At 55.6% G+C, this 25,292-nt stretch overlaps 5 protein-coding genes across 5 annotated transcripts; 3 read left to right on the top strand and 2 right to left on the bottom strand.

Annotated features, from left to right (window-relative positions):
- Positions 1 to 827: 827 nt before the first annotated feature.
- On the top strand, positions 828 to 16,004 carry PHYSODRAFT_535699 (hypothetical protein; the record flags this gene model as incomplete). The annotated part of the gene is made up of 1 exon (XM_009541489.1): positions 828 to 16,004. One exon carries the CDS (start codon positions 828 to 830, stop codon positions 16,002 to 16,004), a length of 15,177 nt encoding a protein of 5,058 aa, XP_009539784.1.
- A 380-nt stretch (positions 16,005 to 16,384) lies between these two features.
- On the bottom strand, positions 16,385 to 16,621 carry PHYSODRAFT_389469 (hypothetical protein; the record flags this gene model as incomplete). Its single annotated transcript, XM_009541490.1, has 1 exon — positions 16,385 to 16,621. A coding segment is annotated over one exon (237 nt), but the record flags the coding sequence as incomplete, so codon positions are not given.
- Positions 16,622 to 17,097: 476 nt separating this feature from the next.
- PHYSODRAFT_320313 (hypothetical protein) lies at positions 17,098 to 19,055 on the bottom strand (the record flags this gene model as incomplete). Its single annotated transcript, XM_009541491.1, has 2 exons — positions 17,098 to 18,874; positions 19,015 to 19,055. The coding sequence occupies 2 exons, from the start codon at positions 19,053 to 19,055 to the stop codon at positions 17,098 to 17,100; spliced, it is 1,818 nt and encodes a 605-aa protein (XP_009539786.1).
- A 1,554-nt stretch (positions 19,056 to 20,609) lies between these two features.
- Positions 20,610 to 21,245, top strand: PHYSODRAFT_292733 (hypothetical protein). Its single transcript, XM_009541492.1, has one exon. The coding sequence runs from the start codon at positions 20,658 to 20,660 to the stop codon at positions 20,916 to 20,918; it is 261 nt and encodes an 86-aa protein (XP_009539787.1). The 5' UTR covers positions 20,610 to 20,657; the 3' UTR covers positions 20,919 to 21,245.
- A 1,759-nt stretch (positions 21,246 to 23,004) lies between these two features.
- On the top strand, positions 23,005 to 24,682 carry PHYSODRAFT_362623 (hypothetical protein; the record flags this gene model as incomplete). The annotated part of the gene is made up of 1 exon (XM_009541493.1): positions 23,005 to 24,682. The coding sequence occupies one exon, from the start codon at positions 23,005 to 23,007 to the stop codon at positions 24,394 to 24,396; it is 1,392 nt and encodes a 463-aa protein (XP_009539788.1). The 3' UTR covers positions 24,397 to 24,682.
- Between the last annotated feature and the right edge of the window lie 610 nt (positions 24,683 to 25,292).

Raw genomic sequence — 25,292 nt, forward strand, 5'->3', positions numbered from 1 at the left:
CCAGCCCATCGAGAGCGCACCTCGGCTGGAATGTCAAGCAGCACGTGAACTACACCAGGCACAAGCTCATGTTCGAGCGGAAAGCCATACTCCTCGTCGTTCATCTTCTGGTACCACTGCATCTCGCCCTCGCGGACAATCCTCTTGATCTCCCCCGACATCTCCCCGGTCTCGATCATGCGTTGGTAGTCGGGATGGTCTTCGCTGAGCCAATTGCCACCCTCGTCCTTTGCCAGGTAAACTTTGAGCGGCATGTGCTCCGGAAAGTTAAATCTTTCTTTGATTTTCTCGATTAGCTGCTCGACCAACTCGTCACCTCCGATCTGGACGACCCACAAAAATTGTTCTCGCTTAATCACGGAGCACAAATTCGCCCGCTTCATCCGCTGCTTGTCCATAATCTGCTCCTTCCTGTGGTGGTCTTCTTCACTGGGTATGCTATCCATCAGCGAAATGGCTAGAAAATTCTGGTGAAAGTTTGGTCAACTATAGATAACTTACATATTACTTTCCAGAGGGGGAATTTATCAATTCACCCGAAAAATACGAATAAATTACCATTGAGCCATATTGCGCACTCGGATGGAGCTGCTCGACGGCGGACGGCGCAGCCTGCATCCGCGGTCAACGACGCGCCCACCCGCAGTGTCCAACCGTAGCAACAGCAGCAGCAGCGGCAGGAGATACACCGCCTGCACTATGACCCCTTGAAGACGTCGGTTGGTCGCCACTTGCGAGCCAAAGCGGCGCGGCGGGTGGCGATCTTTCAGCACAACAATCAACTATCTAATTCCATCCGAGCTCTCCGCCTGCTGCGCGCGCCATCCATGGAGACGGACCGCTCCTGGTCCAGAGGCAACACGGCCAGCGCGCTGGCGGCGGATCCCGGCATCGCCGCGGCCCCGCCGGACGACGCGCGCGTCGACTTTATCCGGCGGCACGTGGTGCGCACGTTCCCGGGCATCAAGCTGGACGCGCTGAACCGCAAGTTCGCGACGGACGCCGTGGCCTCGCAGCTCTTTGACTTCCTGCACCTGGCGGACGCGCGGCTGCTGCTGTTCACGGACCACGGGGACGAGGCCAGCGGCGTCGTGGACGTGTACGCCACGCCGCCCGCGCAGCTCTTCAGCAGCAGCAGCCGCAACAGTTCTACAGCCCGCGCGCCCCCTGTGACGGTCCTGTACATGATCAAGACGGTCAAGGCGCCCGTGAGCGCCGCCAAGTTCCACGAGGAGATCATGTCCGGCACGCTCGAGAAGAACGCGCTCGAGTCGCTGGCGCTCATGCTGCACGACGTGTTCGTGCCACTCATCGGCAACCCGCGCAACCAGCAGCTGTGGCCCGAGATGGTCACGTCCTCCATCATCAACAACGTGCACGGCTTCTACTCGAGTCTGCAGATCACGCTGGGCCAGACCAAGGGGGCCACGTGTCTGCCGCTGCCCTGGGACCAGGTCGTCATGGAGAGCGCGGCCAAGTCCTCGTCCTCCTCGCCGGAAGGAGGAGGAGGCGACGGCTCCAATAACCAGAACCCGTTCGCGTCGCCCAAGGGCCCCCAGACGGACTTCAACGCTGTCAGTGGGCTCGGCAAGGACCAAGTACACAGCCTGGAGGGGTGTCTGATCACGTGGACCAAGCAGATCAAGAACATCCTGAAGCAAGATCCCGAGGCGCTGCTGAACCAGCGCGACCACGCGCACCAAGGCCCCATGGAGGAGCTGCACTTCTGGGCCGCCAAGGCCAAGAACCTCAACTCGATCTTCGCGCAGCTGCAGTCCGACAGCATTCGCAAGGTGCTGCAGTATCTGGACGCGTCCAAGAGCACGTACAACGTCCCGTTTGCCAAGCTGTGCAAGGAGGTCTTCCTCGCGAGAGCAGAGGCCAATGACAACAAGCACTACCTGTGGCCTCTGGCCAAGTGGTTCGAGCAGCTCGCGAGCGCGCAGACGCTGCCGGACATCCGCGACCTCTTCCGCCCGATCTGCCACTCGATTCTGCTCATCTGGAAGTCCAGTCGGTTCTACAACACGCCCGCACGACTCGTGGTTTTGATTCGACAGATCTGCAACGAGATCATCAGGAAGGCCATGATCCACTTGAATGGCGAGAAGCTCTTCGAGTTGATTGACCAAGGCGAGCTGGAACAGGCCAACAGCATGCTGCAAGTGTCTCTGCAGGTCTGCGCGCACTTCAAGAGCGTGTACTTTGACTACAAGGCGAAATCTGTGACGGAGGTCCCGGGCAACCCATGGCGAATCCAGAACAACGCCTTGTTTATCAGGCTGGACGCTTTTCTCGAGAGATGCCACGACGTCTTGGAGCTAACGCAGACGATTTACCAGTTCCAGAAGCTAGCGCAGATGGAGATCGGGGGTACGAAAGGGAAGACGCTTACAACAAGTGTGCACCAGATCTACGCGGACTTTCAGGAAACTCTCGCGCAGATGAAGAACGTGCAGTATGATCTGATGGACCTCGATGCGAAGCACTTTGAAGACGACTTCTACGCCTTCCGGTCCAAGAACAAGGAGCTCGAGCGGCGCCTCGCCTCCGTGATCAACCAGGCATTTGACGATGCCAAGACGATTGTGGGGCGATTCAAGTGTCTGGACTGCTTTGAGGATTTACTCGACCGCCAGATCATCAAGAACGAGTTGGAGCGGAAGCACACGTCGTTGATTGCGTCGTATGCCAGCGACTTGCACGTAGTGCAGCAAATTTTCATCGAGAATCGTGAGCATCCCCCGATCTCTCCCAATCTGCCACCGTTTGCTGGCGCAGTAACATGGTGTCGTGGTCTAGGAGAGCGGATTCGATTCCCCATGGAGAAACTGAAGCAGATTTCACCTAGGATTGTCCTAGAGCGAGAAGATTCAAAAGAAGCCATGAAGTTGTACACGAACGTGATGGCCATGCTCCAAGAATACGAGGTTCAAAACGTCAAACAATGGGGTATTTCAATCGAAACTTCCTCGAAGGCCAAGCTCAAGCTCCCGTTGATACGGCGTGAGCCTGCTCCTGGATCAAATGGCGTTGATTCATCTACAAGTTCAGGGAGCAAGGGGCAACAGCAGCAGCAACCGGCTGGAGCACCTCAGTCCAGCGTGGGGCTTCTATTCGTCAATTTTGATGCTGCATTAGTGCAATTGCTCCGTGAAGTAAAATATTTCCTGCTGCTTGGTTTGGATATTCCTGAGGACGCGCTGGAGATATACAAGCGTGCGGAGGTGTTCCGGCGGCAGACTGGCAATCTGGAACTCATTGTGGACATGTACAATACGATCCACTCGACCCTGTTGCCTGTCGAGCGGCCTCTTGTGAAAGGGTACCTCGAGCGCATGGATCAAGTGTTGAACAAGGGCATAAAGGCTCTGAACTGGAAGTCGCATGGTATCGACGTGTTTTTGAAAGAATCCATGACTGTGGTGAACGAGGCCAACACGCTGCTGAGTCAGCTAAAGACCCACCAGAACCGGGTTGACGAGCTGCTCGATATTTGGAATGCGTCGCCGCTTCTATTTGAGCGGAAGAGCAAGGCATTGTCCGTTGAAGAGTTCGAGGAGCACCAGAAGAGCTTGTGCCAGCAGAAATACCATGTGATCAAGGAAGGAGGCAATGAGATTCACCGTTTGCTCAAGGAGTCGTTGAAGCATTTACGCGTGGCTCAAGGCAGTCCCGATTGGAGAGCTTACGTGGACTACGTTAGCGGTATCGTGGAGGACGGTCTTGCTCGAGTAATTATCCAGTCGCTTGGTCAGCTGCGAGAGCAGTTGGATCCGAAGCGAATTGAAAGTGAAGACATCCCAGCCTTGCTCGAAGTTGAACTGGATCTGTACGGCAAAGACATTGTGTACTTCCCGCCCATCCAGAGTACCGCCGCGAAAAACGGTGTGGAGGACCTGATTATGCGGCGGTTGGAGGCGATTCTGCATTGCTCCACTGTCTTCAAGCGACTGGACAGCTCTGAAGGCTCCTATCTGAAAGAGATGCGAGAAAACGTGCAGATTCAACTACTTATTGCCGACATTTGGTCATTTCTTGACCAGAATCAAAAGGCTTGCAGTGCCTTCCGTCATGCGCTCACGAAATACGAGTATCTATGGACGACGGACTTGCCGCAGATGTTTCAGGAGTTTCTTTCAACCGCGTGGTCTCCATATCCGTACACAGATGAACAAGGCTCTCGTGGCCGAATCGTGTATGCAGATAGCTTGCCGTCATCGACACTGAAGTCCGGCCTAGTGACCGAGAGGAGTGCTGCCAAGTCGGCCATTTCTGCAGGCTCTGCGATGGCCACGCCGCCTCCGATGCCTGCGCAGCTTCTCAATCTTGAGCGATTTCAAGAAAAGATCAGCTTCTTCCTCGGTCTGCAGAACGAGATTTCCGAGTCGAAGCATGTGAAAGACGTGGGCTTTGTCCGTGTCAACTCGCTTCCGATCAAACAGGCTTTATCGACGTGGGTGACGAAGTGGGTCTACTTATTCACGCAGTACTTACACGACCGAGTCGTCAACCAGCTCGTGTGGGTGGATAACTTCATGCAGAAAGTAAACGCGGGACTGGACATCGAGATCGACAGCGCGAATGCAGAAAAGGAGAAGCCGTCATTGATGCAGTGTATGCTGCACATCAGGGACGTGCGGCGCTTGATGCGTGAAGACTTGCTGGTGAACTTTGCGCCTCTAAAGGATTTTGTGGCGTTGTTAAAGCTGAATGGAATCGCTCTGGATATGTCGTACGTCGGCAAAGAGAACGTGCTGATGTTCCTGGAGCAAGCGCCAATCCGGTGGGAGAATATGGTCAACAAGACGTTCAAGAAGAAAGAAGTGATCCAACCGCTGCAGAATCAAATGGTGGAGTCGATCAAGCAAGAAGTGGGAGAGTTTAATCGGCGCCTCACGCTGATGAAAGAGGAGTTCAAGGTTGCTGCTCCATTGCATGCCCCCTCCGATAGCCGCTCGGTAGCAGACGTGTACGATCAGCTGGACGCCTACAACGCGAAGCTATCCCAGGTTGAGCAGGAAGCTGCGCGGCTAATGGAGCTTGAAGACATATTCGAGCTAGCCTCCAGTAAATACGACGTGTTGACGATGCTGCGTGCCAACTTCACGACGCTCAAGCACATTTGGGATTTCGTTGCACTCTTGGACTCGATTTATGTGAACAAATGGCAGCCGCTATTATGGAGCGACCTCGATGCGGATGCTCTGATGGAAGAAGTTGACGAGATCGAGCGTCACCGATATGCGCTGTTCTCACCTGCTCGATCCGTGAAGGATTGGCCCATATACGACTACCTCGAGCAGAAGTTGCACCAGATGACGGTGATCTTGCCCCTTGTCAAGCATCTCCACTCCCCAGCCATGCGAGACCGACACTGGAAGAGCCTAATGGTGCTCGCCAGGAAACACTTTGATTTGTCCGGAACTGGCGGCTTGAGTCCTTCAAGCTACGCAACGATGGGAACCGCTGCCAGTGGAAGCTCGGGGGCTGGAGACAGCAGCAGTGGCGGGAAAAGCTCGCTGAGGTTTGAAGAGGTGCTCAAATTGGAGCTCTTTCGCTTCGTTAACGAGATTAATGAGCTCGTGGAAATGGCGTCGAGGGAGTTCAAGATCGAGCAGCAGCTCCAGTCCATTGAAACGACGTGGAACGGCTTCCAGCTCGAATTTGTCCCATATCAAACTGCAGGAAGTAAAGCCTCGTCTGGTACTGATAAATCTCGCGATCATCGCGGCTCAGCGGTATCTGTCGAGGGCAACGACGACCATCCACATGGAACTGCAAGCTCGAGCGCCTTACCAGTGGCATCGGGCGAGGAAATCGAGGGCGACATTATGATTCTGAAGATGCCGAACGTCATTATCGAGTGCCTGGAAGAACACCAGCTACAACTGCAAACGATGGCTGCCACCGGAAAGTTTGTTGCCTACTTCAAAGACAAGGTCTTCGAATGGCAGTTGCAGCTGGGCAATGTGGACACTATCTTGAAACTGTGGATCACGCTTCAGCGACAATGGTGCAGCTTGGAGTCCATTTTCCTGAGTTCCGCTGGTGATATTCAACGCCAGTTGCCATCCGAATACCAGCGATTTGAGCACGTCGACCAGGAAATGAAGGAGCTGTTTGCAGATGCAAGAATGGCGCCGTCGGTGCTGGTGGCGTGCTGCCAACGTGAGGGCCGCGAAGTTGTGCTTCACGACTTGCAGGTTGAGCTGGAGATTTGCCAGAAGGCTCTCAACCAATACTTGGACGGGAAGAAGGACATTTTCCCGCGGTTTTACTTCGTCTCGAACGCGTCGCTGCTTGAGATTTTGTCGAATGGCAACTACCCACCTCGTATCCAGCCTCACTTTGGCAACTGCTTCGACGGCATCCAGTCGTTTGAATTCACCCTCCAGTCTGCTTCAGATGCCAAAGGCTCATTTGGAGGGAGTTTGTCCGGGAGGAAAATGTCAGCCACCACGTCGTCTACGTCTCTTGAAGAGCGGTTTCTTGCGATGTCAATGATCTCCAAGGAGGGTGAAGTGGTGCAGTTCATGGACTCGCAACTGATCCACGGCACGGTTGAAAACTGGTTCAACGACCTGGTGATGGTAATGCAGGACACTTTGCGACAGAAGATCTTCGACGCTGTGGAAACCAGTGCTCTCTGGGGTGTGGATTGCGCTCGCCACACATGGGTGTTTGATTATCCGGCGCAAGTGGCTCTGCTGGGGAGTCAAATCGTCTGGACGGAGGAGGTGGAGAGTGCGCTGGAAGAGTTTGAAAACGGCACGGAGGACGCGATCAAGAAATACTACGACGTGTCCACGGTGCGCCTTGAAGAGCTCATCAAGCTGGTTCAGGGGCAACTCGGAGCGCTGAATCGACAGAAGATCATCACGCTCATTACCGTCGACGTCCATGCGCGCGACGTGGTGCAGTCACTGATCACAAAGAAAGTGTCGAGCTCGCTGGACTTCCAGTGGCAGTCGCAGCTTCGCTACTACACGACGCCTGTCCTGACGAGTACAGGCCAGAAGAAGGAAGTGCACATCAAGATTTGCGACTTTCGCTCGTTTTACAGCTACGAGTACACTGGCAACTGCGGGCGCTTGGTGATCACTCCACTTACAGACCGCTGCTACGTCACCCTAACGACAGCATTGAGACTCTGTCTCGGTGGAGCTCCAGCGGGGCCTGCAGGCACTGGAAAGACTGAAACGACCAAGGATTTAGCACGTGGAATGGGGCTCCAGTGCTACGTGTTTAACTGCAGTGATCAGATGAACTACTTGACGATGGCAAATATCTTCCGCGGACTAGCTCAGACGGGCGCGTGGGGGTGCTTCGACGAGTTTAACCGAATCTCGGTCGAAGTGCTGTCAGTGGTAGCAACGCAGGTGAAGACTGTGCTGGATGCGACGACTTTACTGGTAGCATCTACGAATCGTGGTCCATCGGGCGGTGCTAGCAGCGACGTTGGCTCATCTGGAGGAGAAGGCAGCGCACAACAGCCCATTGCTATGCCAAAGACTGGAAATTGCGAGTTCTTCGGGAAAACTATCGCATTGGTACCGACCGTGGGGTTCTTTATTACGATGAATCCAGGCTATGCTGGTCGTGCGGAGTTGCCTGAAAACTTGAAGGCATTGTTCCGTTCCTGTGCGATGATCAAACCGGACTTGCAGCCAATTTGCGAGAACATGTTAATGGCTGAGGGCTTCCTGAAGGCGCGTACGCTCTCCGTGAAGTTTGTCACGCTCTACGATCTAAGCAGTGAGCTGCTATCGAAGCAAAAGCACTACGACTGGGGACTACGCTCTGTGAAGTCTGTGCTTCTAGTCGCTGGCAGCTTGCGTCGTGCGCATTCGACACTCTCGGAAGAGACCGTACTGATGCAAGTCCTTCGAGACTTTAACACGCCGCGGATCCTCCCTCCTGACTATTCGGTCTTCATGGGGTTGCTGCGAGATTTGTTCCCAAACCAAGAGCTCCCACACCTGAAGAACGACACGTTACAGACCAAGAGTGCTCGCGTCTGTGCTCAGAAGAAGCTCCAGCCGGAAGATGGTTTCCTCAAGAAGATGATGGAGTTCGAAGAAGTCCTCAAGGTGCGGCACAGCGTGATGCTGATCGGGCCGGCTGGCTGCGGGAAAAGCACAATCTGGAACACGCTCGCCGCTTGCCACAATGCTGATGACGACGGGAATGCTTTGACCAAGCACTTGACCGTGTTTGAGAGCGTGAACCCGAAGGCCATCACAGCCGACGAGTTGTACGGCTATATGACGCTGGATAACGACTGGAGAGATGGCGTCCTATCCTCTATTATGCGCAACATGTCCAAGAGTGTGGCACCATTCAGCGAGTCGCAGACGTACAAGTGGGTTGTCCTGGATGGCGACATCGACGCTGTGTGGATTGAAAGTATGAACACTGTGATGGACGACAACAAGGTTCTTACGCTTGTGTCGAATGAGCGCATTCCACTAACCAAGTCTATGCGACTGGTGTTCGAGATATCGTCGCTCGTGAACGCAACACCGGCCACCGTGTCCCGAGCAGGCATCATATACGTCGACGAAGGGCACATAGGCTGGTATCCCGCCGTTGAATCCTGGTTACAGCAACGTGAGAGTATCGCTGAAGCAGGAATTCTCCCCGGGCTCTTCCAGAAGTATGTGGACTCGATGTTCATGGCGCTTGAGGACACGAAGGCGGAGACGATCGTTCCAGTGGTGGCCATTGCCATCATGGAGATGCAGTGTCGCCTGTTGGACGGGTTGTTGAGCTTGATTGGCGAGCACGAGAAAACTCCTGAAGTGTTGGAGAACGCGTTTATCTACTGCGGTTTGTGGGCGTTCGGAGGTGCTCTAGCAAGCGACAAGGGAACTGACGACCGTGCAGCGTTCTCGACAAACTTCAAGGCTGTCGCGAAGTACAAGTTTGCCTCTGCTTCAACTGGTGGTGGATCTACATCATTCCCAGCACCGACAGGTGGAGCTGATGCAAACAGCGCGGCGATGCTGGCTAGTGGAACCGCAAACCTCTTTGACTTCTACTACGATGTAACGCGGAACGAGCTGGTCTACTGGGGAGAAAAAGTGCCTACGCTGATGCCTGTAGGCGATGTCCCATTCCACGCGCTCGTGGTTCCTACCATGGAGTCTACGCGAGTTCACTCCATTATCGACTTGCTTCTGTGCAAGCGAAAGCCTACGATTCTGGTTGGTTCCAGCGGGTCGGGCAAGTCGTCGCTGGTTCACGAGCATATGAAGGGGTTGGAGGATGATAGTGTTTTTGCCTATGTGAGCATGCACCACTACATGGACGCTCGAGAGCTGCAATCTCGTTTGGAGCAGTACCTCGAGAAGAGATCCGGGCGCGTGTATGGACCGCTGTACAACCGCAAACTCATCTACTTCCTGGACGATCTCAATATGCCGTTTGTCGAGGAGTTTGGTACCCAGACGGCGCTGGCGCTGCTGCGGCAGTACATGGATTACAATTCGTGGTACGACCGGCATGACCTGTCGTCCAAGAAGCTGATCCAAGACGTCCAATTCCTCGCCTGTATGAACCCCAAGGCTGGTTCGTTTACAGTTAATCCCCGTCTGCATCGTCACTTTTCGACACTCTGCATCAGCATGCCGTCGAAGCAGGATCTCAGCACAATTTACTCGGCTCTACTGAACCAGCATCTGACGAATTTCGCAGACAAGATCAAGAAGCTGGCGTCTTCTATCATCACGGCAACGATTGACTTGTACTCGGAGGTGCGAGCGAACTTCCTTCCTACTGCGACGAAGTTCCACTACGTGTTCAGCATGCGCGAGCTGAGCTCCTTGTTCCAAGGCATCTTCATGGCCCGTCCCGAAGCTTACCTGAACAACTCGCTGCAGTTCTGTCGTCTTTGGATCCACGAGTGCTTCCGTGTCTTCAGTGATCGCATGAGCTCACCCAGCGAGATTCAGCGGTTTGCTGAGATGGCCATTGAGCAGACGAAGAAGAACTTTGAGGAAGACCAGGCAGAAATCTTCGCGTCGCCCCTCATTTGTGTGAACTTCTTGGGCTCTTCATCGTCAGGATCAGCGTCCATGGAAGTCGAGTATGGAGGCGGCAGCACTCTCAGTTACGTTCCGGTAGCGGAAAAGACTCAAATCACCGCTTGTATGGAGAGGAAGCTGACTGAGTACAACGAGACGCATCCAGTCATGAGCCTGGTACTGTTTGACCAAGCGTTGGAGCATGTTACGCGAATTGTTCGCATCCTGGCTAACCCTCGTGGCAATGCGCTACTGATAGGCGTGGGTGGGTCTGGAAAGCAGTCTCTTTCTCGCTTGGCAGCATTTATCAGCGGGTACGCGTTGGTGTCGCTGACGACCAGTGCTTTTCCCTCGTATGGGATGAGTGAGCTTAAAGAAGACCTAAAAGACATCTACCGCAAGGCTGGTATCCGACCGGCTAAGCCCATTGTGCTGCTGCTCACGGACTCTCAGATCACTGACAACCGTTTCTTGGTGCCGCTCACGGACGCGTTAACGTCGGGGTACATTTCAGACCTGTTCGCCAGCGAAGAGATGGAGTCGATGGCTGGATCCTTGCGAATGGAGGCGAAGGCTCGCGGAGTTCCAGATACCAAGGAGCAGCTCCAGGAGTTCTTCTACGAGCGCGTGCGTACAAATCTGCACCTCATCTTGGCTTTTTCGCCGGTGGGCGGTGATCTGCGTATTCGTTGCAGGAACTTCCCGTCGCTTATCAGCTGTTGCACCATGAACTGGTTCCATCCGTGGCCAAAAGAAGCGCTGGTCGATGTGTCGCTGAATTTCCTCCAAGACGTTGAGCTGTCGACGCGCGCGATTCAGGAGAATGTTTGCCATCACATGGCAGAGATGCACATGTCCGTCACAACTGCGTGCACGATGTACGCCAAGAGTTACGGACGACACAACTACGTGACGCCAACGTCGTTCTTGGAGCTCATCCGCTTCTACCGGTCGCTCTTGGACGAGAAGCGGTCGTCTCAAACGCTCAAGATCAAGCGGCTCGAAGTGGGTCTGGCTACGCTCAAGAAGACGGCGCTCGATGTTGCAGGGCTGCAGGACGAGCTGAAGCTGACGATGAAGAAGGTGGAAGAGCGGAAGAAAGCCACCGACTTGTTGCTGGAGCAAATGGGCAAGCAGCGAGGAGATGCCGAGGTGAAGCAGCGGCGGGCAGACGAAGAGCGTGCCAAGGCTGCTCAGGCCGCTGAGATTGCCTCGCAAATTGAGGCGCAAGCTACCGTTGAGCTTGCGATCGCCAAGCCGGCGCTGGATGCAGCTCAACAGGCCGTGAACTGCCTCAACAAAGCTTCGTTGACGGAACTGAAGTCTATGGGCAAGCCCCCAGCCGGCGTGGAGAAGGTAACAGCGGCAGTTCTCATGATGGTCAAGAAGGAGACCAAGAACTTCAGCTGGGACAACGCCAAGAAGATGATGGCCAAGGTGGACGTATTCAAGCAGTCGCTGGAGCAATATGACAAGGAGAACATCCCTCCGGAAGTCGTGGCTCGAGTGGAGCCGCTCATTCAGGAGGACCCGAACTTCAACTACGAAAAGATGAAGAGCAAGTCTGTGGCTGCCGCGAACCTGTGCGTGTGGGTCGTCAACATCATCTCGTACCACCAGGTTTATGTACGTGTTAAGCCACTGATGGATACGCTTGAAAAAGCGCGCCAGACGAAAGCCGAGGCTGACAGCGAGCTGGCTGCAGTGCAAAAGCTAGTGGCAGAAGTCGAAGGCCAGCTGAATGCGCTGCAGGCTTCGTTCCGGGATGCGACGAACGAGAAAGCCAAGGTTGAAGCCGAAGCGCAAGCTTGCCAAGAGCGACTATCGCTGGCTGAACGACTGGTGAACGGCCTGGCTTCCGAGAACGAACGGTGGACTCACGAAATTGATGTTTTGCGTGCTGGTGAGAGCTCACTAATCGGTGATTCGCTCCTTGCTGCTGGATTCGTGAGCTATATTGGAGCTTTCAACGCGAGTTTCCGAGCTCAGCTCTGGAAGAACACTTGGCTGCCAGATATCGTGACTCGAGAGATCCCGATTACGATTGGAAGCCCACCCGATATGAGCGACAGCAGTGGCTCCAATGGTGCGGATGCAAGTGAAAATGGAGAGCTTGGTGTCGACGCCGAAACGTCCCTAGAGCCTTCCTCCATGTCTGCATCGTCGCCTTCACACGAAAGTGTAGGCGTTGATCCACTTGACGTGCTCAGCGACAGTAGCGACGTGGCCCAGTGGATGAATGAAGGGCTGCCTGCCGATCGCATCTCGATTGAGAACGGATGCATCATCACGTCATGTCAACGCTGGCCGCTTCTTGTGGACCCCCAGCTGCAGGGCATCATCTGGCTACGCGCTTGTGACTTCCGACACAAGAAACCGGAGGGTGTCGACGCTCGTGCGGAACAGGAATCAGCTTCCCAGGCGCTGGTTATCTTGCAGCCAGCACAAAAGAACTGGACGACAACGTTGAAGACTGCGATTACGAGTGGACAAAGCGTCATTCTGGAGAACTTGGGCGAGTCCATTGACGCGTCCTTGGAGCCTGTTATCATGCGGCAGCTTTACAAGAAAGGACGCAACTGGTTCCTACAGTTCGCGGCCGAGGAGATCGAAGTGGATCCTCGCTTCCGCTTGTTCCTGCACACAAAGCTGCCAAACCCGCACTACCGACCAGAGATCCTAGCGTACTGCACGCTCATCGACTTCAGCGTGACGGAGAAGGGGCTTGAGGACCAATTACTTGCGAACGTAGTGAACTTGGAGCAGCCCGACTTGGAAACGCAGAAGCGCCAGCTCCAGCAAGAGTTCAATGGCTACCAGATTCAGCTCCTGCAGCTTGAAAATGATCTGCTAGAGCGTCTCTCGAATGCTCCAGATGACATTTTGTCCGATGTTCCGCTGATTGAAGGCCTGGAGAAGACGAAGCTTACCGCTATTGACGTTGGAATTGCGTTGCGGAAGGGAAAAGACGCGGAGCGTGAGATTAACCTGGCGCGTGAGGTATACCGGCCTGTTGCCAACGAGGCAAGCATGATGTATTTCCTGATGAGTCAGCTCTGCAAGGTCAACCACATGTATCGCTACTCGCTGGAGTCCTACATGACCTTCTTCTTCGTAGCGCTGGATGGTGTTGCGCTACCAGCTCCAGCAGCCGGGGGCGATAATAACCATGGGGGTGCTGCTGCTGCTGCGCATGATCGGGTGGGGATCTTGAAGGAGGCATTGCGTTGGACGATCTTTTCCATGGTAACCAGAGGGCTCTTTGAAGAGCACAAGCTTCTCTTCCTTACCCAGCTGGTGTTCCTCTTGCTCCGTCGTGGAGTTATCGGTGCCAACAGCGGCTACGAGCCGCAGTATGCTCGGTTTCTACTGCAAGGATCCAAGGTTGTGGGACCAGAAAACACGATCTCGTGGCTGAATGAGTCTCAGTGGCAGTCACTGCAAGCGCTGATCACTTTAGGCCCGTTCGAGCGATTCGTGTCGGATCTGGAGGAATCGGAGCCGCGCTTTCGAGAATGGTACAATTCCACGAGCCCAGAGCTGGAGAAGCTGCCGCTGGATTGGCGCGAGCTTGATAAGTCAGCACCGTTCCTGAAGATTCTCGCTGTGAAGTGTCTACGCCCAGACCGACTGACCCAAGCGATGGGCAACTTTATACTGCAGACGCTACCCAACGGCAGCAATTTCCTCAACTGCGACAGCCAGCTCAACAGTTTTGCCATCCTGAAGAGCGCGTTCAAGGAGAGCTCCCCGTGGACCCCGATGTACTTCATTTTGTCACCAGGATCCGACGTGGTCGCTGACGTGGACAAGCTAGCAGTGCAAGATCAAGAACGGATCAAAGGCGTGGACTACCACAATATTGCGCTGGGTCAAGGGCAGGAGCAGGTCGCGATGCGAACGCTGCAGATGTCGGTTGAAAACGGCCACTGGGTCATCCTCAACAACGTCCACCTGATGCCGAAGTGGATGCTGGAGCTGGACAAGTGGCTGGAGCAGCTGGCCAAGATGAGCAAGACGGCGTCCTACGCTACCCTACGCAGTAACTTATCGAGCAGCAAGGATATCATCCGTATGGGGACAAGCCGGTCGCTGTCGATGCTCCCACCCGCAGGGGCGGCCAATTCAGGGGGTGGAGGCATCGGAACACTGCACCCTAACTTCCGCCTGTTCATCACTAGCGACCCGTCAACGAACATCCCAATTGGCGTCTTGGAGCGGTCTATCAAGCTTACGAACGAGCCACCCACGGGGCTGCGAGCGAATGTGAAGCGCGCATTCTGCTGCTTCCCCAAGAATGTCGTGGACGAGCTCGAGCCTCGTACACGCTGCATCTTGTTTGCGCTCTGCTACTTCCACTCGCTCATGCTGGAACGCAAGAAGTTCGGGCCGCAGGGATTTAACATGCTGTATCCATTCGCAGCCAGTGACTTGCTCGCTAGCAGCACGGTGTTACGAAACTACATGGACAACGCCCCCGTGCGCGTGCCGTGGCCAGACCTGCGATACCTGTTTGGTGAGATCATGTACGGTGGCCACATCGTCAACGAGCTCGACCGGCTCGTGGCTGCTACGTATCTACAGTACTTCCTGCGTGATGATCTGCTAGAAGAGCTATCGATGCTTCCGTTCGGTGATGATGCAAGTGGAGGCGGCGGAGGTGGCGGTGGCAGCAGTGGACCAGATGGCGGAGGCGGCGGAGGTGGAGCTGGAGGCGATGGTGGAGATGGCCCAAGCGGAGGAGGGCAACAGCGTCGCGACTTCTTGGCCCCCAAGCTTTCAGCAGGCTTCGATCGAATCCTGGAGCATGTACACACGTCGCTGCTGAACGAGACGCCTACAGCATTTGGCCTTCACCCAAACGCCGAGGTTGCGTTCCGAACTGAAAGTGGTCAAGTGCTTCTGCAGTCAATGTTGTTGCTGACCACCAAGGAGGAGGATGCTCAAGAGAACGACAGCGACGATGAAGAGGAAGGAACGTCAGGGCTTGGTGGCGGCTCAGCTGCTAAGGAGACTGCCGATGCGGTCCAGTTAGCAGCCGAGGGGGTGCTGCAGGATGTTTTGGAGAACTACCGCGACTTCCGCTTCGATATCCAGGAACTCTTCTTCAAGGGGTCGTCCGACTCTGGACAACGTGAAGGAGGCTCACGGCGAAGCAAAGGTGGATCTGTATCAAGTTCAGAAGCGGACGACATGGACCCGTTCCAGACAGTGCTGCTCCAAGAGTGTCAACGCATAAACCACTTGCTCCAAACGATGACAGACTCGCTGTCCGAATTGGAGCTCGCGTTCCGAGGTGATGTCCCTCTTACCGAGGCGATGGAGAAGCTTCAAACCTTCCTGTACTACGAGCGCGTACCGGACAACTGGTTGGCTGCAGCGTGTCCTTCCCGTCGATCTCTCGCGCCGTGGCTGGCCAACTTGCAGCAGCGGATCGCGCAGCTCCAGGAGTGGATTGGATCGGCGCCGGACCTGCCGCTGGTGCTGTGGCTGCCCGGACTCTTCAACCCGCAAGCTTTCCTCACAGCCGTGCTGCAGACGGCAGCGCGCAAGCACAACGTGGAGCTCGACTCGCTGCGTATCACTGCGGACGTGACGAAGCGCACCATCGACACAGTGGACGCCCCGGCGCGAGACGGACAGTTCGTGCATGGCCTGTACCTGGAAGGAGCGCGCTGGGACTTCGGCAATGGCGTCTTGGAGACGAGTCTCCCCCGAGAGATGTACGTCTCCATGCCAGTGCTCACGTGCCGAGCCATCGTCAACACTGCAGGCAAGGACACTTCGAGTGGCTCGGGTGGCGGAGGTGGAGGGGGAAAGCAAGGTGCGGCTGGTAGTGGGAACGTGTTCGATTGCCCCGTGTACCGAACCCAGCAGCGAGGACCGACATTGATCTTCATGTCGCCTCTGCGGACCAAGGTGCCGCCTGCTAAGTGGGTGCTCGCAGGCGTGGCAATGCTCATGGAGGTGGTGTGATAAGCTGCAGCGAGCTCTGCTTCATGTGGTTTGCATGTCGTAGTACATAACTGTAATTGATGTGTTATTCTCTTTCATCTCGGCATCGTCATTAACGGATTCGTAGCCAGCGGGTTGCTGGCCGAGCTAGCGTTGGAGGTGTCACAACCTCCACTTTGTATCGCCTGCGCTCCCGGGTATTGGCAAGACTGTCGTCCTGAGGTGCCCTGCGATGGCCAATTACAAGTTGCTGGTGCGTGTTTCGCTTGAACAAAGTCAAACGACACTTCCCGTGTCCGGGACGCTAGGGTACACTGGACGCGGATGGTCTTTCGATGCTTTGTCGGTTGTGTCACAGGAGGTCTGCTCAGTGCGTGGCGCTGGACAACTGGGACATCCTTCCTACGTTCGGATTCGGATCTGGGCTTGCCGTGGCAGACTGACTGGTGCTTGGAAATTCGATCCTGCGAGAAAGCTCGCTCGCAAAGTTTGCATCGCACACGTCCATCAGCCTCGGGGAGGTTCAAATCCATCGAAGCCCGCTGGAACAGGGTGCTGTGCTGCGTGAATCCGTTGTTGTCGGATGACACAGGCTTTCCCGAGCACGAGGCGATGTGAACATGAAAATCATTAGCCCTACAAGTAGAGTGCATCAACAGCGTTTTAGTTCCGAAGGTCAGGGGCAGCACCACACACACGCAACAGTAAGGAGAACGTACCGGATGCAGCTCTTGCACTTCTCACAAGGCACCAACACGTCAGGATTGCGCTGGAAACAAGTCTTCTGGTGAATGGGTAGCGACGCTGCGAAATACTGGCCGTGGCAAGCTAGACACCCGATCGATACCGGCGGGGCGGCTATCCTCCTGTCAACCGAAGACGCCAGCATCTTCATCAAGCACGCGAAGCGGGGACAAACAGCAGAGAAACGTGTAATGGAGACAGCACAGGAAGCTCAGGGCTGGGCACCCAGGTTCGCAGTATTTTTAGCAGCCCTGGCGTTCGCATCAGGCTGCAAGAGAGAACTCGTTTGAAACGGCATGTTAGAGCTGTTCTGTTTGCACTAGTAGTTTTGTGGTCCTGCAGTCTCACCTGGCAGCGCCGTTACATCGAATTAGTCGGAATCGGAGTCGCTGCTGCTGGAATCTGAATCCGAGCCCGAGTCTGATGAGCTATCACTGCTGCTGCTGTCGCTGTCGCTCGAGTCGGAATCAGAGTCGGAATCGGAGTCGCTACTGTCTGCCGCAGCCTTGGCCTGCTCCATAATCATCTTGGGTGCGTTCTTCAGGTGCTCGCGCAAATCCGTCGTCAGACCACCGAGACCGATGGATGTGAAGAAGTTGATAGCGAAGCGAGTGTTCCGCGGGTTGTCCTTCGGGAACAGGCCGCCGAACGTCGGCTGCATGATCTCGTCCAGGAACCGCTCCTTCAGTGTCTTCATGCCGAGGTGCTCCGAGAGCTCCTGGCACAGGATCTTGATGAAGATACGGCTCGACGACGTCGTCTCCTCCTCGTTCAAACGGATGTACTCGAACACGGTCCACGGCAGCGCGTCCGTGAATAGCAAGTGTGCGAATAGCTTTGCCACGTTGCGAAGCTTGTTGGTCTCAAGACGATGGATCAGCGAGTACTGCTCAGCGAAGCACTCGTCGAAGGCGTCCTGGTACTCGCGCTTGATGAGACAAAACCGCTCGCTGAGCAGTCCGTAGTACCGCAAGTACGTCCGCTCCTGACTGCAACACTCAATCAGCATCGAGCAGATCTCCTTCTCCTGTCCGGGGCGGATGTTGAGTTTCATCAGCTTGTGCGCGCACTCCTCGTGCGTGATACTGGACATGATCGTCAGGTAGATCGTACGCCGCAGATTCACAAGGTCCTGCTCTGTGTAGTCCTGGATGGCCACGTTGTTGTCTGTCTGCACGGGCTGCTCTGATTCATCTTCGTCATCGTCGTCGTCTCCGTCGTCATCGCTGCCACTGGACGAATCCGAGTCCGAGTCGGACTCACCTAAGATCTCCTTCTTGATGGCGCTCCACATCTGCTCGTTCTTCTCGTAGTCTGGGTCGAAGCGGAACACGTCCAGCTTGTCCTCGCAGTCGATCTTGTCCTCCAGCGTCGTCTCGTGCGTGATCTGGTCGCCCGACTCCACCAGGTCCAGCTGCTCATGCACGGCCGGGTAGTCCGCGAAGCCGCCTTTGCGGATGGCGAACAGCCCCTCAATGGTGTACTGCACACGCTTGTCGATCTCGCCTTCGTGCAGGATGCCGCGGAATCTCTCGAAGATGGCGCGTAGGCCCTCGGGACAGAGCTCGGCCAGGATCTGGCCGCACTCCTTCGTGAAGTTGACCGCCACCTCAACCGAGTCGTCCGTCGGGTTGGCCAGCAGCAGCGTCAGCACCTCGAGCGCCAGCAGCTCGTGCACCACCTGCTGGTTGACGAGGTGCGCGATGAAGCGCACGAGCGCGATGGCCACGACCTTGTCGCCTCTCTTGAAGGCGCGGCGGAAGCGGAAGACCACGCGCTTGACCAGCAGCTCGCCGTTCTCGGGCATCTTGGTGTTGATCACGGCCACGAGCGCCGCGTAGATGTGCGTGAAGCCCGGCGACGCCAGCTGCGCCTTCATGATGGCGCGCGCCAGCAGCCCGCGCGCGCGCACGAGGTTCTCCTGGAAGAGCTCGGGCAAGATGTTGCTCAGGTTGGCCACGTTCACCTTGTTGATGAGGCCGTTGAGGCTCTTGCGCAGCGCGTCCCATGTGCGGCGCTGCAGCGCCTCGGAGGACGGGCCCTGGTCCTCCTCCTGCTGCGCGCGCAGCTGCGCGAGCTTAAACGGCGGAATGTAGACGCCGCCCGTGCGGCCAGTGGACCGCACGTCCGGTAGGAGGGTCCTCCTGCTGCGGACGGGCGTCTTATTGTTTTTACTGTCCTCTGGCGCTTTGTCCTCCTGCTTGTCCTCCTGCTTCAGCTTGCGCGGGGGCGTGACGTCGCCCGGCGCGTCATCACGGCGACGCGGAGGTGTGACGCCGCCTGATACGTCGCGCGCGGGGCGTCGCGGCGGCGTGGCGTCTGCGTCATCTTGGTCTCGGCGGCGCGGCTTCTTGCGGGGCGGCGGCGACGGCGACGGCGTCGAGCGCGCGCGGGACCGGGATCTGGAGGACGAAGAAGAAGAGGAGGAGGAAGAGGCCGAGGAGGAAGAAGCGCTGCGTGCGCGTCGGCGGCTGCGGTGGCGTCTGGAGCGCGAACGCGAGCGGGAGCGCGACGGGCTGCGGGCCATGGCTACTGCTGGGGCGTTTGGTGGCGGGTCTCGCAATATTAGACCAATCGGCATCGAGATACTTTATGAAATACACATGACGTTGGGATTGGCTGAAATACAAACACACTTTTTGTGGGACGGTTTTCAAGCAAAAAAGTGTTTTTTATTTTTCGAGAAAATGACCAAATCGGTATGCGTTAGCTTTAATTATTGAGATGGGAACTACTAACGTTAACTAAGCCACGTACCGGTACGTCCTAGATTCTTGCAGACTCCACAAGTGTCTTAAGCATTCCTGACGAGGTTACTGTACCTATGGTATGAGAGCGAACTAACGTTACTTCTCGTGTTTATCTAGTGCAATGGAGCCATCAATACAACCTGGCACGCCCCACCAATTTGCTGCACTGCAGGGGCGGAGGAAGGCTGACCACACTCGACGATGACAACAAAACAGTACTAGGAATTGTGCAGGGGTTCCTCGCAGAGAGTGCCGAAAACGAGCATGGATGAACAAACAGCGGGAGCATGGAGTACTGCATGTGAAAGTACGCTTACCACACCGGACACCCTGCGCTGGGATGACCAACAACGGCGTTTTTACTGGAGAACAATAGCGTACGTGCTGCATACAAACGCGCGAAAGCACACCCTTTATCGACAATGGTTACCGCACTGTCGCCTTTGCCCAGAAATCCGAGATACGCAGGGCCACCGCTTCGGAATTGGGTCAGTACCATGTTCAGCGGTTCTGTCAGTTTATGAAGAATGCAGCGTGGCCCTGGAAGAAGTCTGTTGCCGACTATGGATGCCAGATCAAGAGGGATATATCCCAGGACGTAGCCATGAATTGGCGAGATCGAGTGGACGTCCCACGAGAGCCTGGTGGGTCTCCGGCCTCTCTATGCGGTCTCAGTGAACACCGATGGTAGAACTAGCCGGGAACTTGTGGGTCCATGCCAGACATACCGTGGTTGGTCCAAGACTGGCAATGGACCCAATATGCTAGCCACCTCTTTCATATGGAGGCCTAGCGGACCGCCCGGCGACTCACAGGACGACTTCTACCTTTTTTCATTCAAGGTATTGTGAAGGCGTTCACACCTGAAGTAGCTCACTACCAGTATCACCCCAGCCAGCAGTCCGAATTGTGGTCTGTTGGTGTGTTGCACGCTAGCTACCCATGTGCACCGACAGCCCTCCGTTGTAGACATCCGGACGGAGCGAATTGCGCGTGGTGGATCGATGATATATTTTTGCCGGAGTCGACGCAGTGGTGGGAGACGACTCTGCAAGATCTCCGACTGCCATTCCAGAATTTGACGGGTCGCGAGCAAGTGTCAGCCAAGGGTCGCCTCCAAGGATCTCCGGGCTCTTGACCTTCCTGGGGGGAATCCTCCATAGGGAGCCCAGGAAGGAGCATGGCGGCTGCAGCGACGGCTTGCGCGTGCCCATGGCCGACGACCGGAGTCGGCACAGGAGAAGCTCGCGCGCGACGACGGCGATTGCGCTCCAAGAGGGCGGCGACTCTATGGGTCGTTGCCACGGTGGTGGGAGGCCCAGCCTTCGACCACTCTTTCAAGCTCGCGGCAGGCGACCGCGGTTCAAGCACTCAAGCCACGCCTCCACGGAGGCATTTGTGCGGTGTCCTTCGGGATGCTGCCGTCATCCGATGTTGTTAGACCCTAGGCTCACGCATCCTTCAGCACGCGCCGGGCGAACGCGATCAACGCTCAAGTCAAGTCTCCATGGGACAGCGGCCGACGGCCGCACAACAGGAGGTGCAGGACCCTTGTCCTGTATCTGCCGACCTCGTGGGTGGCGAGTACGAACCACCTGACCTCGCTTGAGGTCGTGCTTTGCACTGATTTGCAGACTCTCCCACCAGACGCTGGTCCAGAGAGCCCCCTCCCTAGTGACGCTTTGCACAGGTGAGGCCCCCGGTCTTTAGTAGGCGTTAGCGATCGTATTAGCTAAGTGACAATAATGATCCTCAATTCAAAAACAAAACAAACAAACAAGATCTCCGACTGCCACAAAGCACCAATTGGACGTTATGAGTCGCTTGCTATGAAGGTTCTACTGGATTCGCAGTCGCCATGAGGCTGACAACGACGTGGTTCGTACGAATTCCTGCAAAGGTCCTGAAAATGCGCACTGAACGCATGGTTCGGCAAATATCACAGCTCCGCCACAGAGAGCTCATGGCTACCAAAACCCTCATACGATTTGGATAGGAGTCGCGATGCCAAACATCTCGCACGAAAATTACCACCGGTTTGCTTCCGAATGGGCCCGGGGGTTCCAACATGGAGTAAATTCCTCCTGGCTAACGATCACTCACCTCGGGGAAGTACCTCGTGGTTTTGGCCCTCGCCAGTCCATCATCTCATGGCTACCAGCGACAGCAACAATGGGAAGAGATGAGAACCTTATCGCAGCCAGACGATGGCTCCAAACCGAATTTCCGGATCTATACACAGCACCCTTGGCCATCGGCAACACCATCAACTATGAGATGGGCAGAAGCGCTCATGTGCACACGGCACAGGGCAATGCGGCTACACGCAGCAGTTTTGAGTGCTATCTGGGCAACGATCCGTGCCTACTGGAATTTAACCTGTATGAAGAATGCAGCCGCAATACAGAGCTCGGGCGAGGGTGTGCTGCTTACCGAGGTAAACGACACCATCCGATCCAGACGACGGGATCATACCCGAACGCTGCTACGTTTGGATACGTTGATTCGAGAGCATACTGAACGATTAAGACACCGCGCAGACGCATGGCACGGAGAACGAGAACAGCAACTGCAGCACGAGGATCCTGTGGCTCTATACGTTTCGGGTACTCACACGACTGAATCCTCACACCACCGCATGCGGTAGGTATGAGGCATGCGTCGATGGAGAAGTTAGGGACACTGATCCGTGCATATTCTTACATTGATTTACATTAGGATAGTCTAGACATCGCACTACGTCTTGCGGTAGGCGCGATGGATAATAGATAACAAGAAATCATGCATGTACTGCACCGCTGTGTTGTGAACCTGTTGTATCTACCACCACAGCGAAGATGCCAAACTCTATCTGGCTGATACAATAGCTCTGTAGCCCGTGGCATGGTTACTTTTTACAGGTCAGAATTGCCGGCAACGTGCCACCTTTTCATGCACTGCCGATCTCTGAGCGCTGAGGCCACTCTTGCTGCTGGGAGTTACTAAGCCTTTGCGCCCGGGGGGAAGTACATGTTCTCCCCGCTGTCAATTGAAGTACAGCGACACAGTGGGCGCTAATGATCTGTACACCCCCCCCTGTTGAATGCTGATTGATTGTCCATGATAACCTTTTCGTGTCGTGATAGAGTGCGTAAGCCCGCGCTCGTCTTTGATGATGCGACTCTTGCATTCGATCAGTCGCGCACTGGATTTTGGTGTGGGCTGCTTCAACTTAGAGGTAATGAATGGGAAAGCAAGCTAGCATCGGAGCTCTAGCGATCCGCGACATGTTGCAGTGGACAAATCGCAGCAGTGGTGCTCGTTTAGACAGTCGCAAGGATCGTGGCATCTTTTTCATTCTTGCTAGGTGGGGTGGAGCAGATTGCACCATGCTGCGTGCGCCTTCCCCCGGCGGGGTCCGCTGCTAGCAGTAAACGCCAAAGGCGTGTGTCTCTCCTTGGCTAGGAGTCCTTGCAGACGGGCTCGTCTCCCCTCCCCAGTCTCATTCTGCAATTTGCTCCGTTGTCACGAACCCCCACGTATCCAGCATGCGCACCGCGGCAGCACTGTTGTTGCTGGGGCTCTGCTCCGCCCACTATGCTGTCGACGACCTTGGCAACTCGACCATTGTCACCACGACCTACGGCCAACTCCAAGGCGTCGAAGACACGAACGTCGCTGGTGTCACCGTGTTCAAGGGCATTCCGTTCGCCGCTTCTACTGCTGGCGAGGCTCGCTGGACTGCACCTCAACCCCCTGCGTCTTGGGACGGAGTGAAGGTGGCGGACACTTTCGGTTTGGTGTGCCCCCAGTCCGGCGTGAGCAGTGATACAATGAGCGAAGACTGCCTTAACCTGAACGTGTGGACGTCTGCGGATACCGTGGACGACGCGCTTCTCATCTATGTGTGGATCTACGGCGGTCGATTCATCGGCGGCGCTGGATCCCTGCCGCTCTACGACGGCGCTGGCTTGGCGGCCAAGGGGCTCGTAGTGGTCACGCTCAACTACCGGATGGGAGCTCTGGGCTTCCTCGCCACGCCCGAGCTACAGCGCGAGTCGCCCAACAACTCCACAGGCAATTACGGTCTGCTGGACCAGATCCAGGCGCTTAAGTGGGTACAGGAGAACATTGCTGCGTTCGGAGGCGACCCGATCAAGGTGACGATCGGGGGGCAGTCGGCTGGGGCTTCTTCTGTGTATCACCTTGTCGATTCGCCCTTAGCGGCCGGGCTGTTCGGCGGCGCTATCGCGGCGAGCGGCATCCGCTTCCCGTACGACCCGCTAATCGGGGCTCTTGCAACTTCCTATCGCACATTGGAGCACGCACTCGATGGCGGGGTCACATACATGGCTGACCACAACGTGTCCACGGCCGCTGAGCTCCGCAACCTGAGTATCGAGTCCATCTTGGAGGGCAACGACGATAACGACGAGTACGGCACCACTGCCGACACTGACGCTAGCAGTGAACCTCCTCTCTTCCGCCCCGTCCTGGACGGCTACGTTATGCCTCAGACGTACTGGGAGGCGCTGCAGGGTCCTGCCAATGATGTTGCGCTGATAACGGGAAACAACGCTGACGAGAGCGGTGCTGCCACCACCACGAACGTGACTGTGGCTGAGTATATCGCTACAGCCACAACCAAGTACGGAGATTTGGTGGACGAATACATGGCGCTCTACCCTACGAGCACCGATGAAGAGGCCGACAACATGACCAACAACGCTGCCCGCGACATCTCGCGTGTCGGTAGCTGGCTGTTCGGGAACTACTGGGCGGAGACGGCGTCGAGCCCGTTCTACACGTACTACTGGAGCCATGCCCCACCTGGACAGACTGCGGGCGCGTACCACATGTCGGAGATCAACTACTGCTTCGACAACTTGTACGACACGGGCTCGTTTGGGAGGCGGACGACTACGCGATTGCCGACGTGATGTCGTCGTACTGGGCCAACTTCGTCAAGAACCTCAATCCGAACGGAGGCAACCTCACGTACTGGCCGGCTTCGGTCACCATCAGCAACACGACCATGCACCTAGACGTGACCCAAGAGGTCATGGACATCGCCGAAGCCGACAAGATTGAGTTCATCCAGAAGTACTTCGCCGCGCAGACGCCATACTGAGCAGAGGAGCAAGCCAAGTGAGACCAATCAGCGTAGCTTCGCCACCTACTAATTGCTGCTTTACTAGCGTTCGCACAAACACTGACTGTGTAGCTAACACTAATGTTGCAAACTGTTTGTTAGTGTGTTGTGAATCTGGCTTACATGTGTGTGGAGTTAGACCATTTGTAACTATTTATCTTGAACGAAAAAGAGTTGAAGGTCTTTTTCTTTACACCAACCTTGATCTCTTCAATCGATTAAGGTGCACTAGATTACCCTGGCTGCGCCGTTGCGCGTACATATTGTGGACTCGACACCAGGTGCTACTTAACTGTGAGTACATTTCACTGACTTCTGAGTAATTCCACTCAGGAAAGATACCACGTCCGGCATCGCCAACTTGGACCAAACCGGAGGCGGATACAATGTCTCGGAAAGTAATGCATCGATCCACTTATGCGGACGTGAGTGAGCTAATAGAGAATTCAAGCGTCATATAGCAGAAAACTAAAAATTAGTTGCCCTAGAGGGTTTGAAGCACGTTATTTGAGTTCGTGAATGACATCCCAACAAGCAACGTCCTTAGAGTTTAGTCAATAGTTTCAAGTTGACGCAGCGCACGAAATTAAATGAAGCTTACGTACTCGGAAGTCCGAGCACATTACTCATTACTCGAAAGGCCGCGAAATGTACTCAATATTAAGGACGACCTCTCGACAACAG

Source organism: Phytophthora sojae (genome assembly GCF_000149755.1).
Source record: "Phytophthora sojae unplaced genomic scaffold PHYSOscaffold_24, whole genome shotgun sequence".
NCBI lineage: Eukaryota > Oomycota > Peronosporomycetes > Peronosporales > Peronosporaceae > Phytophthora > Phytophthora sojae.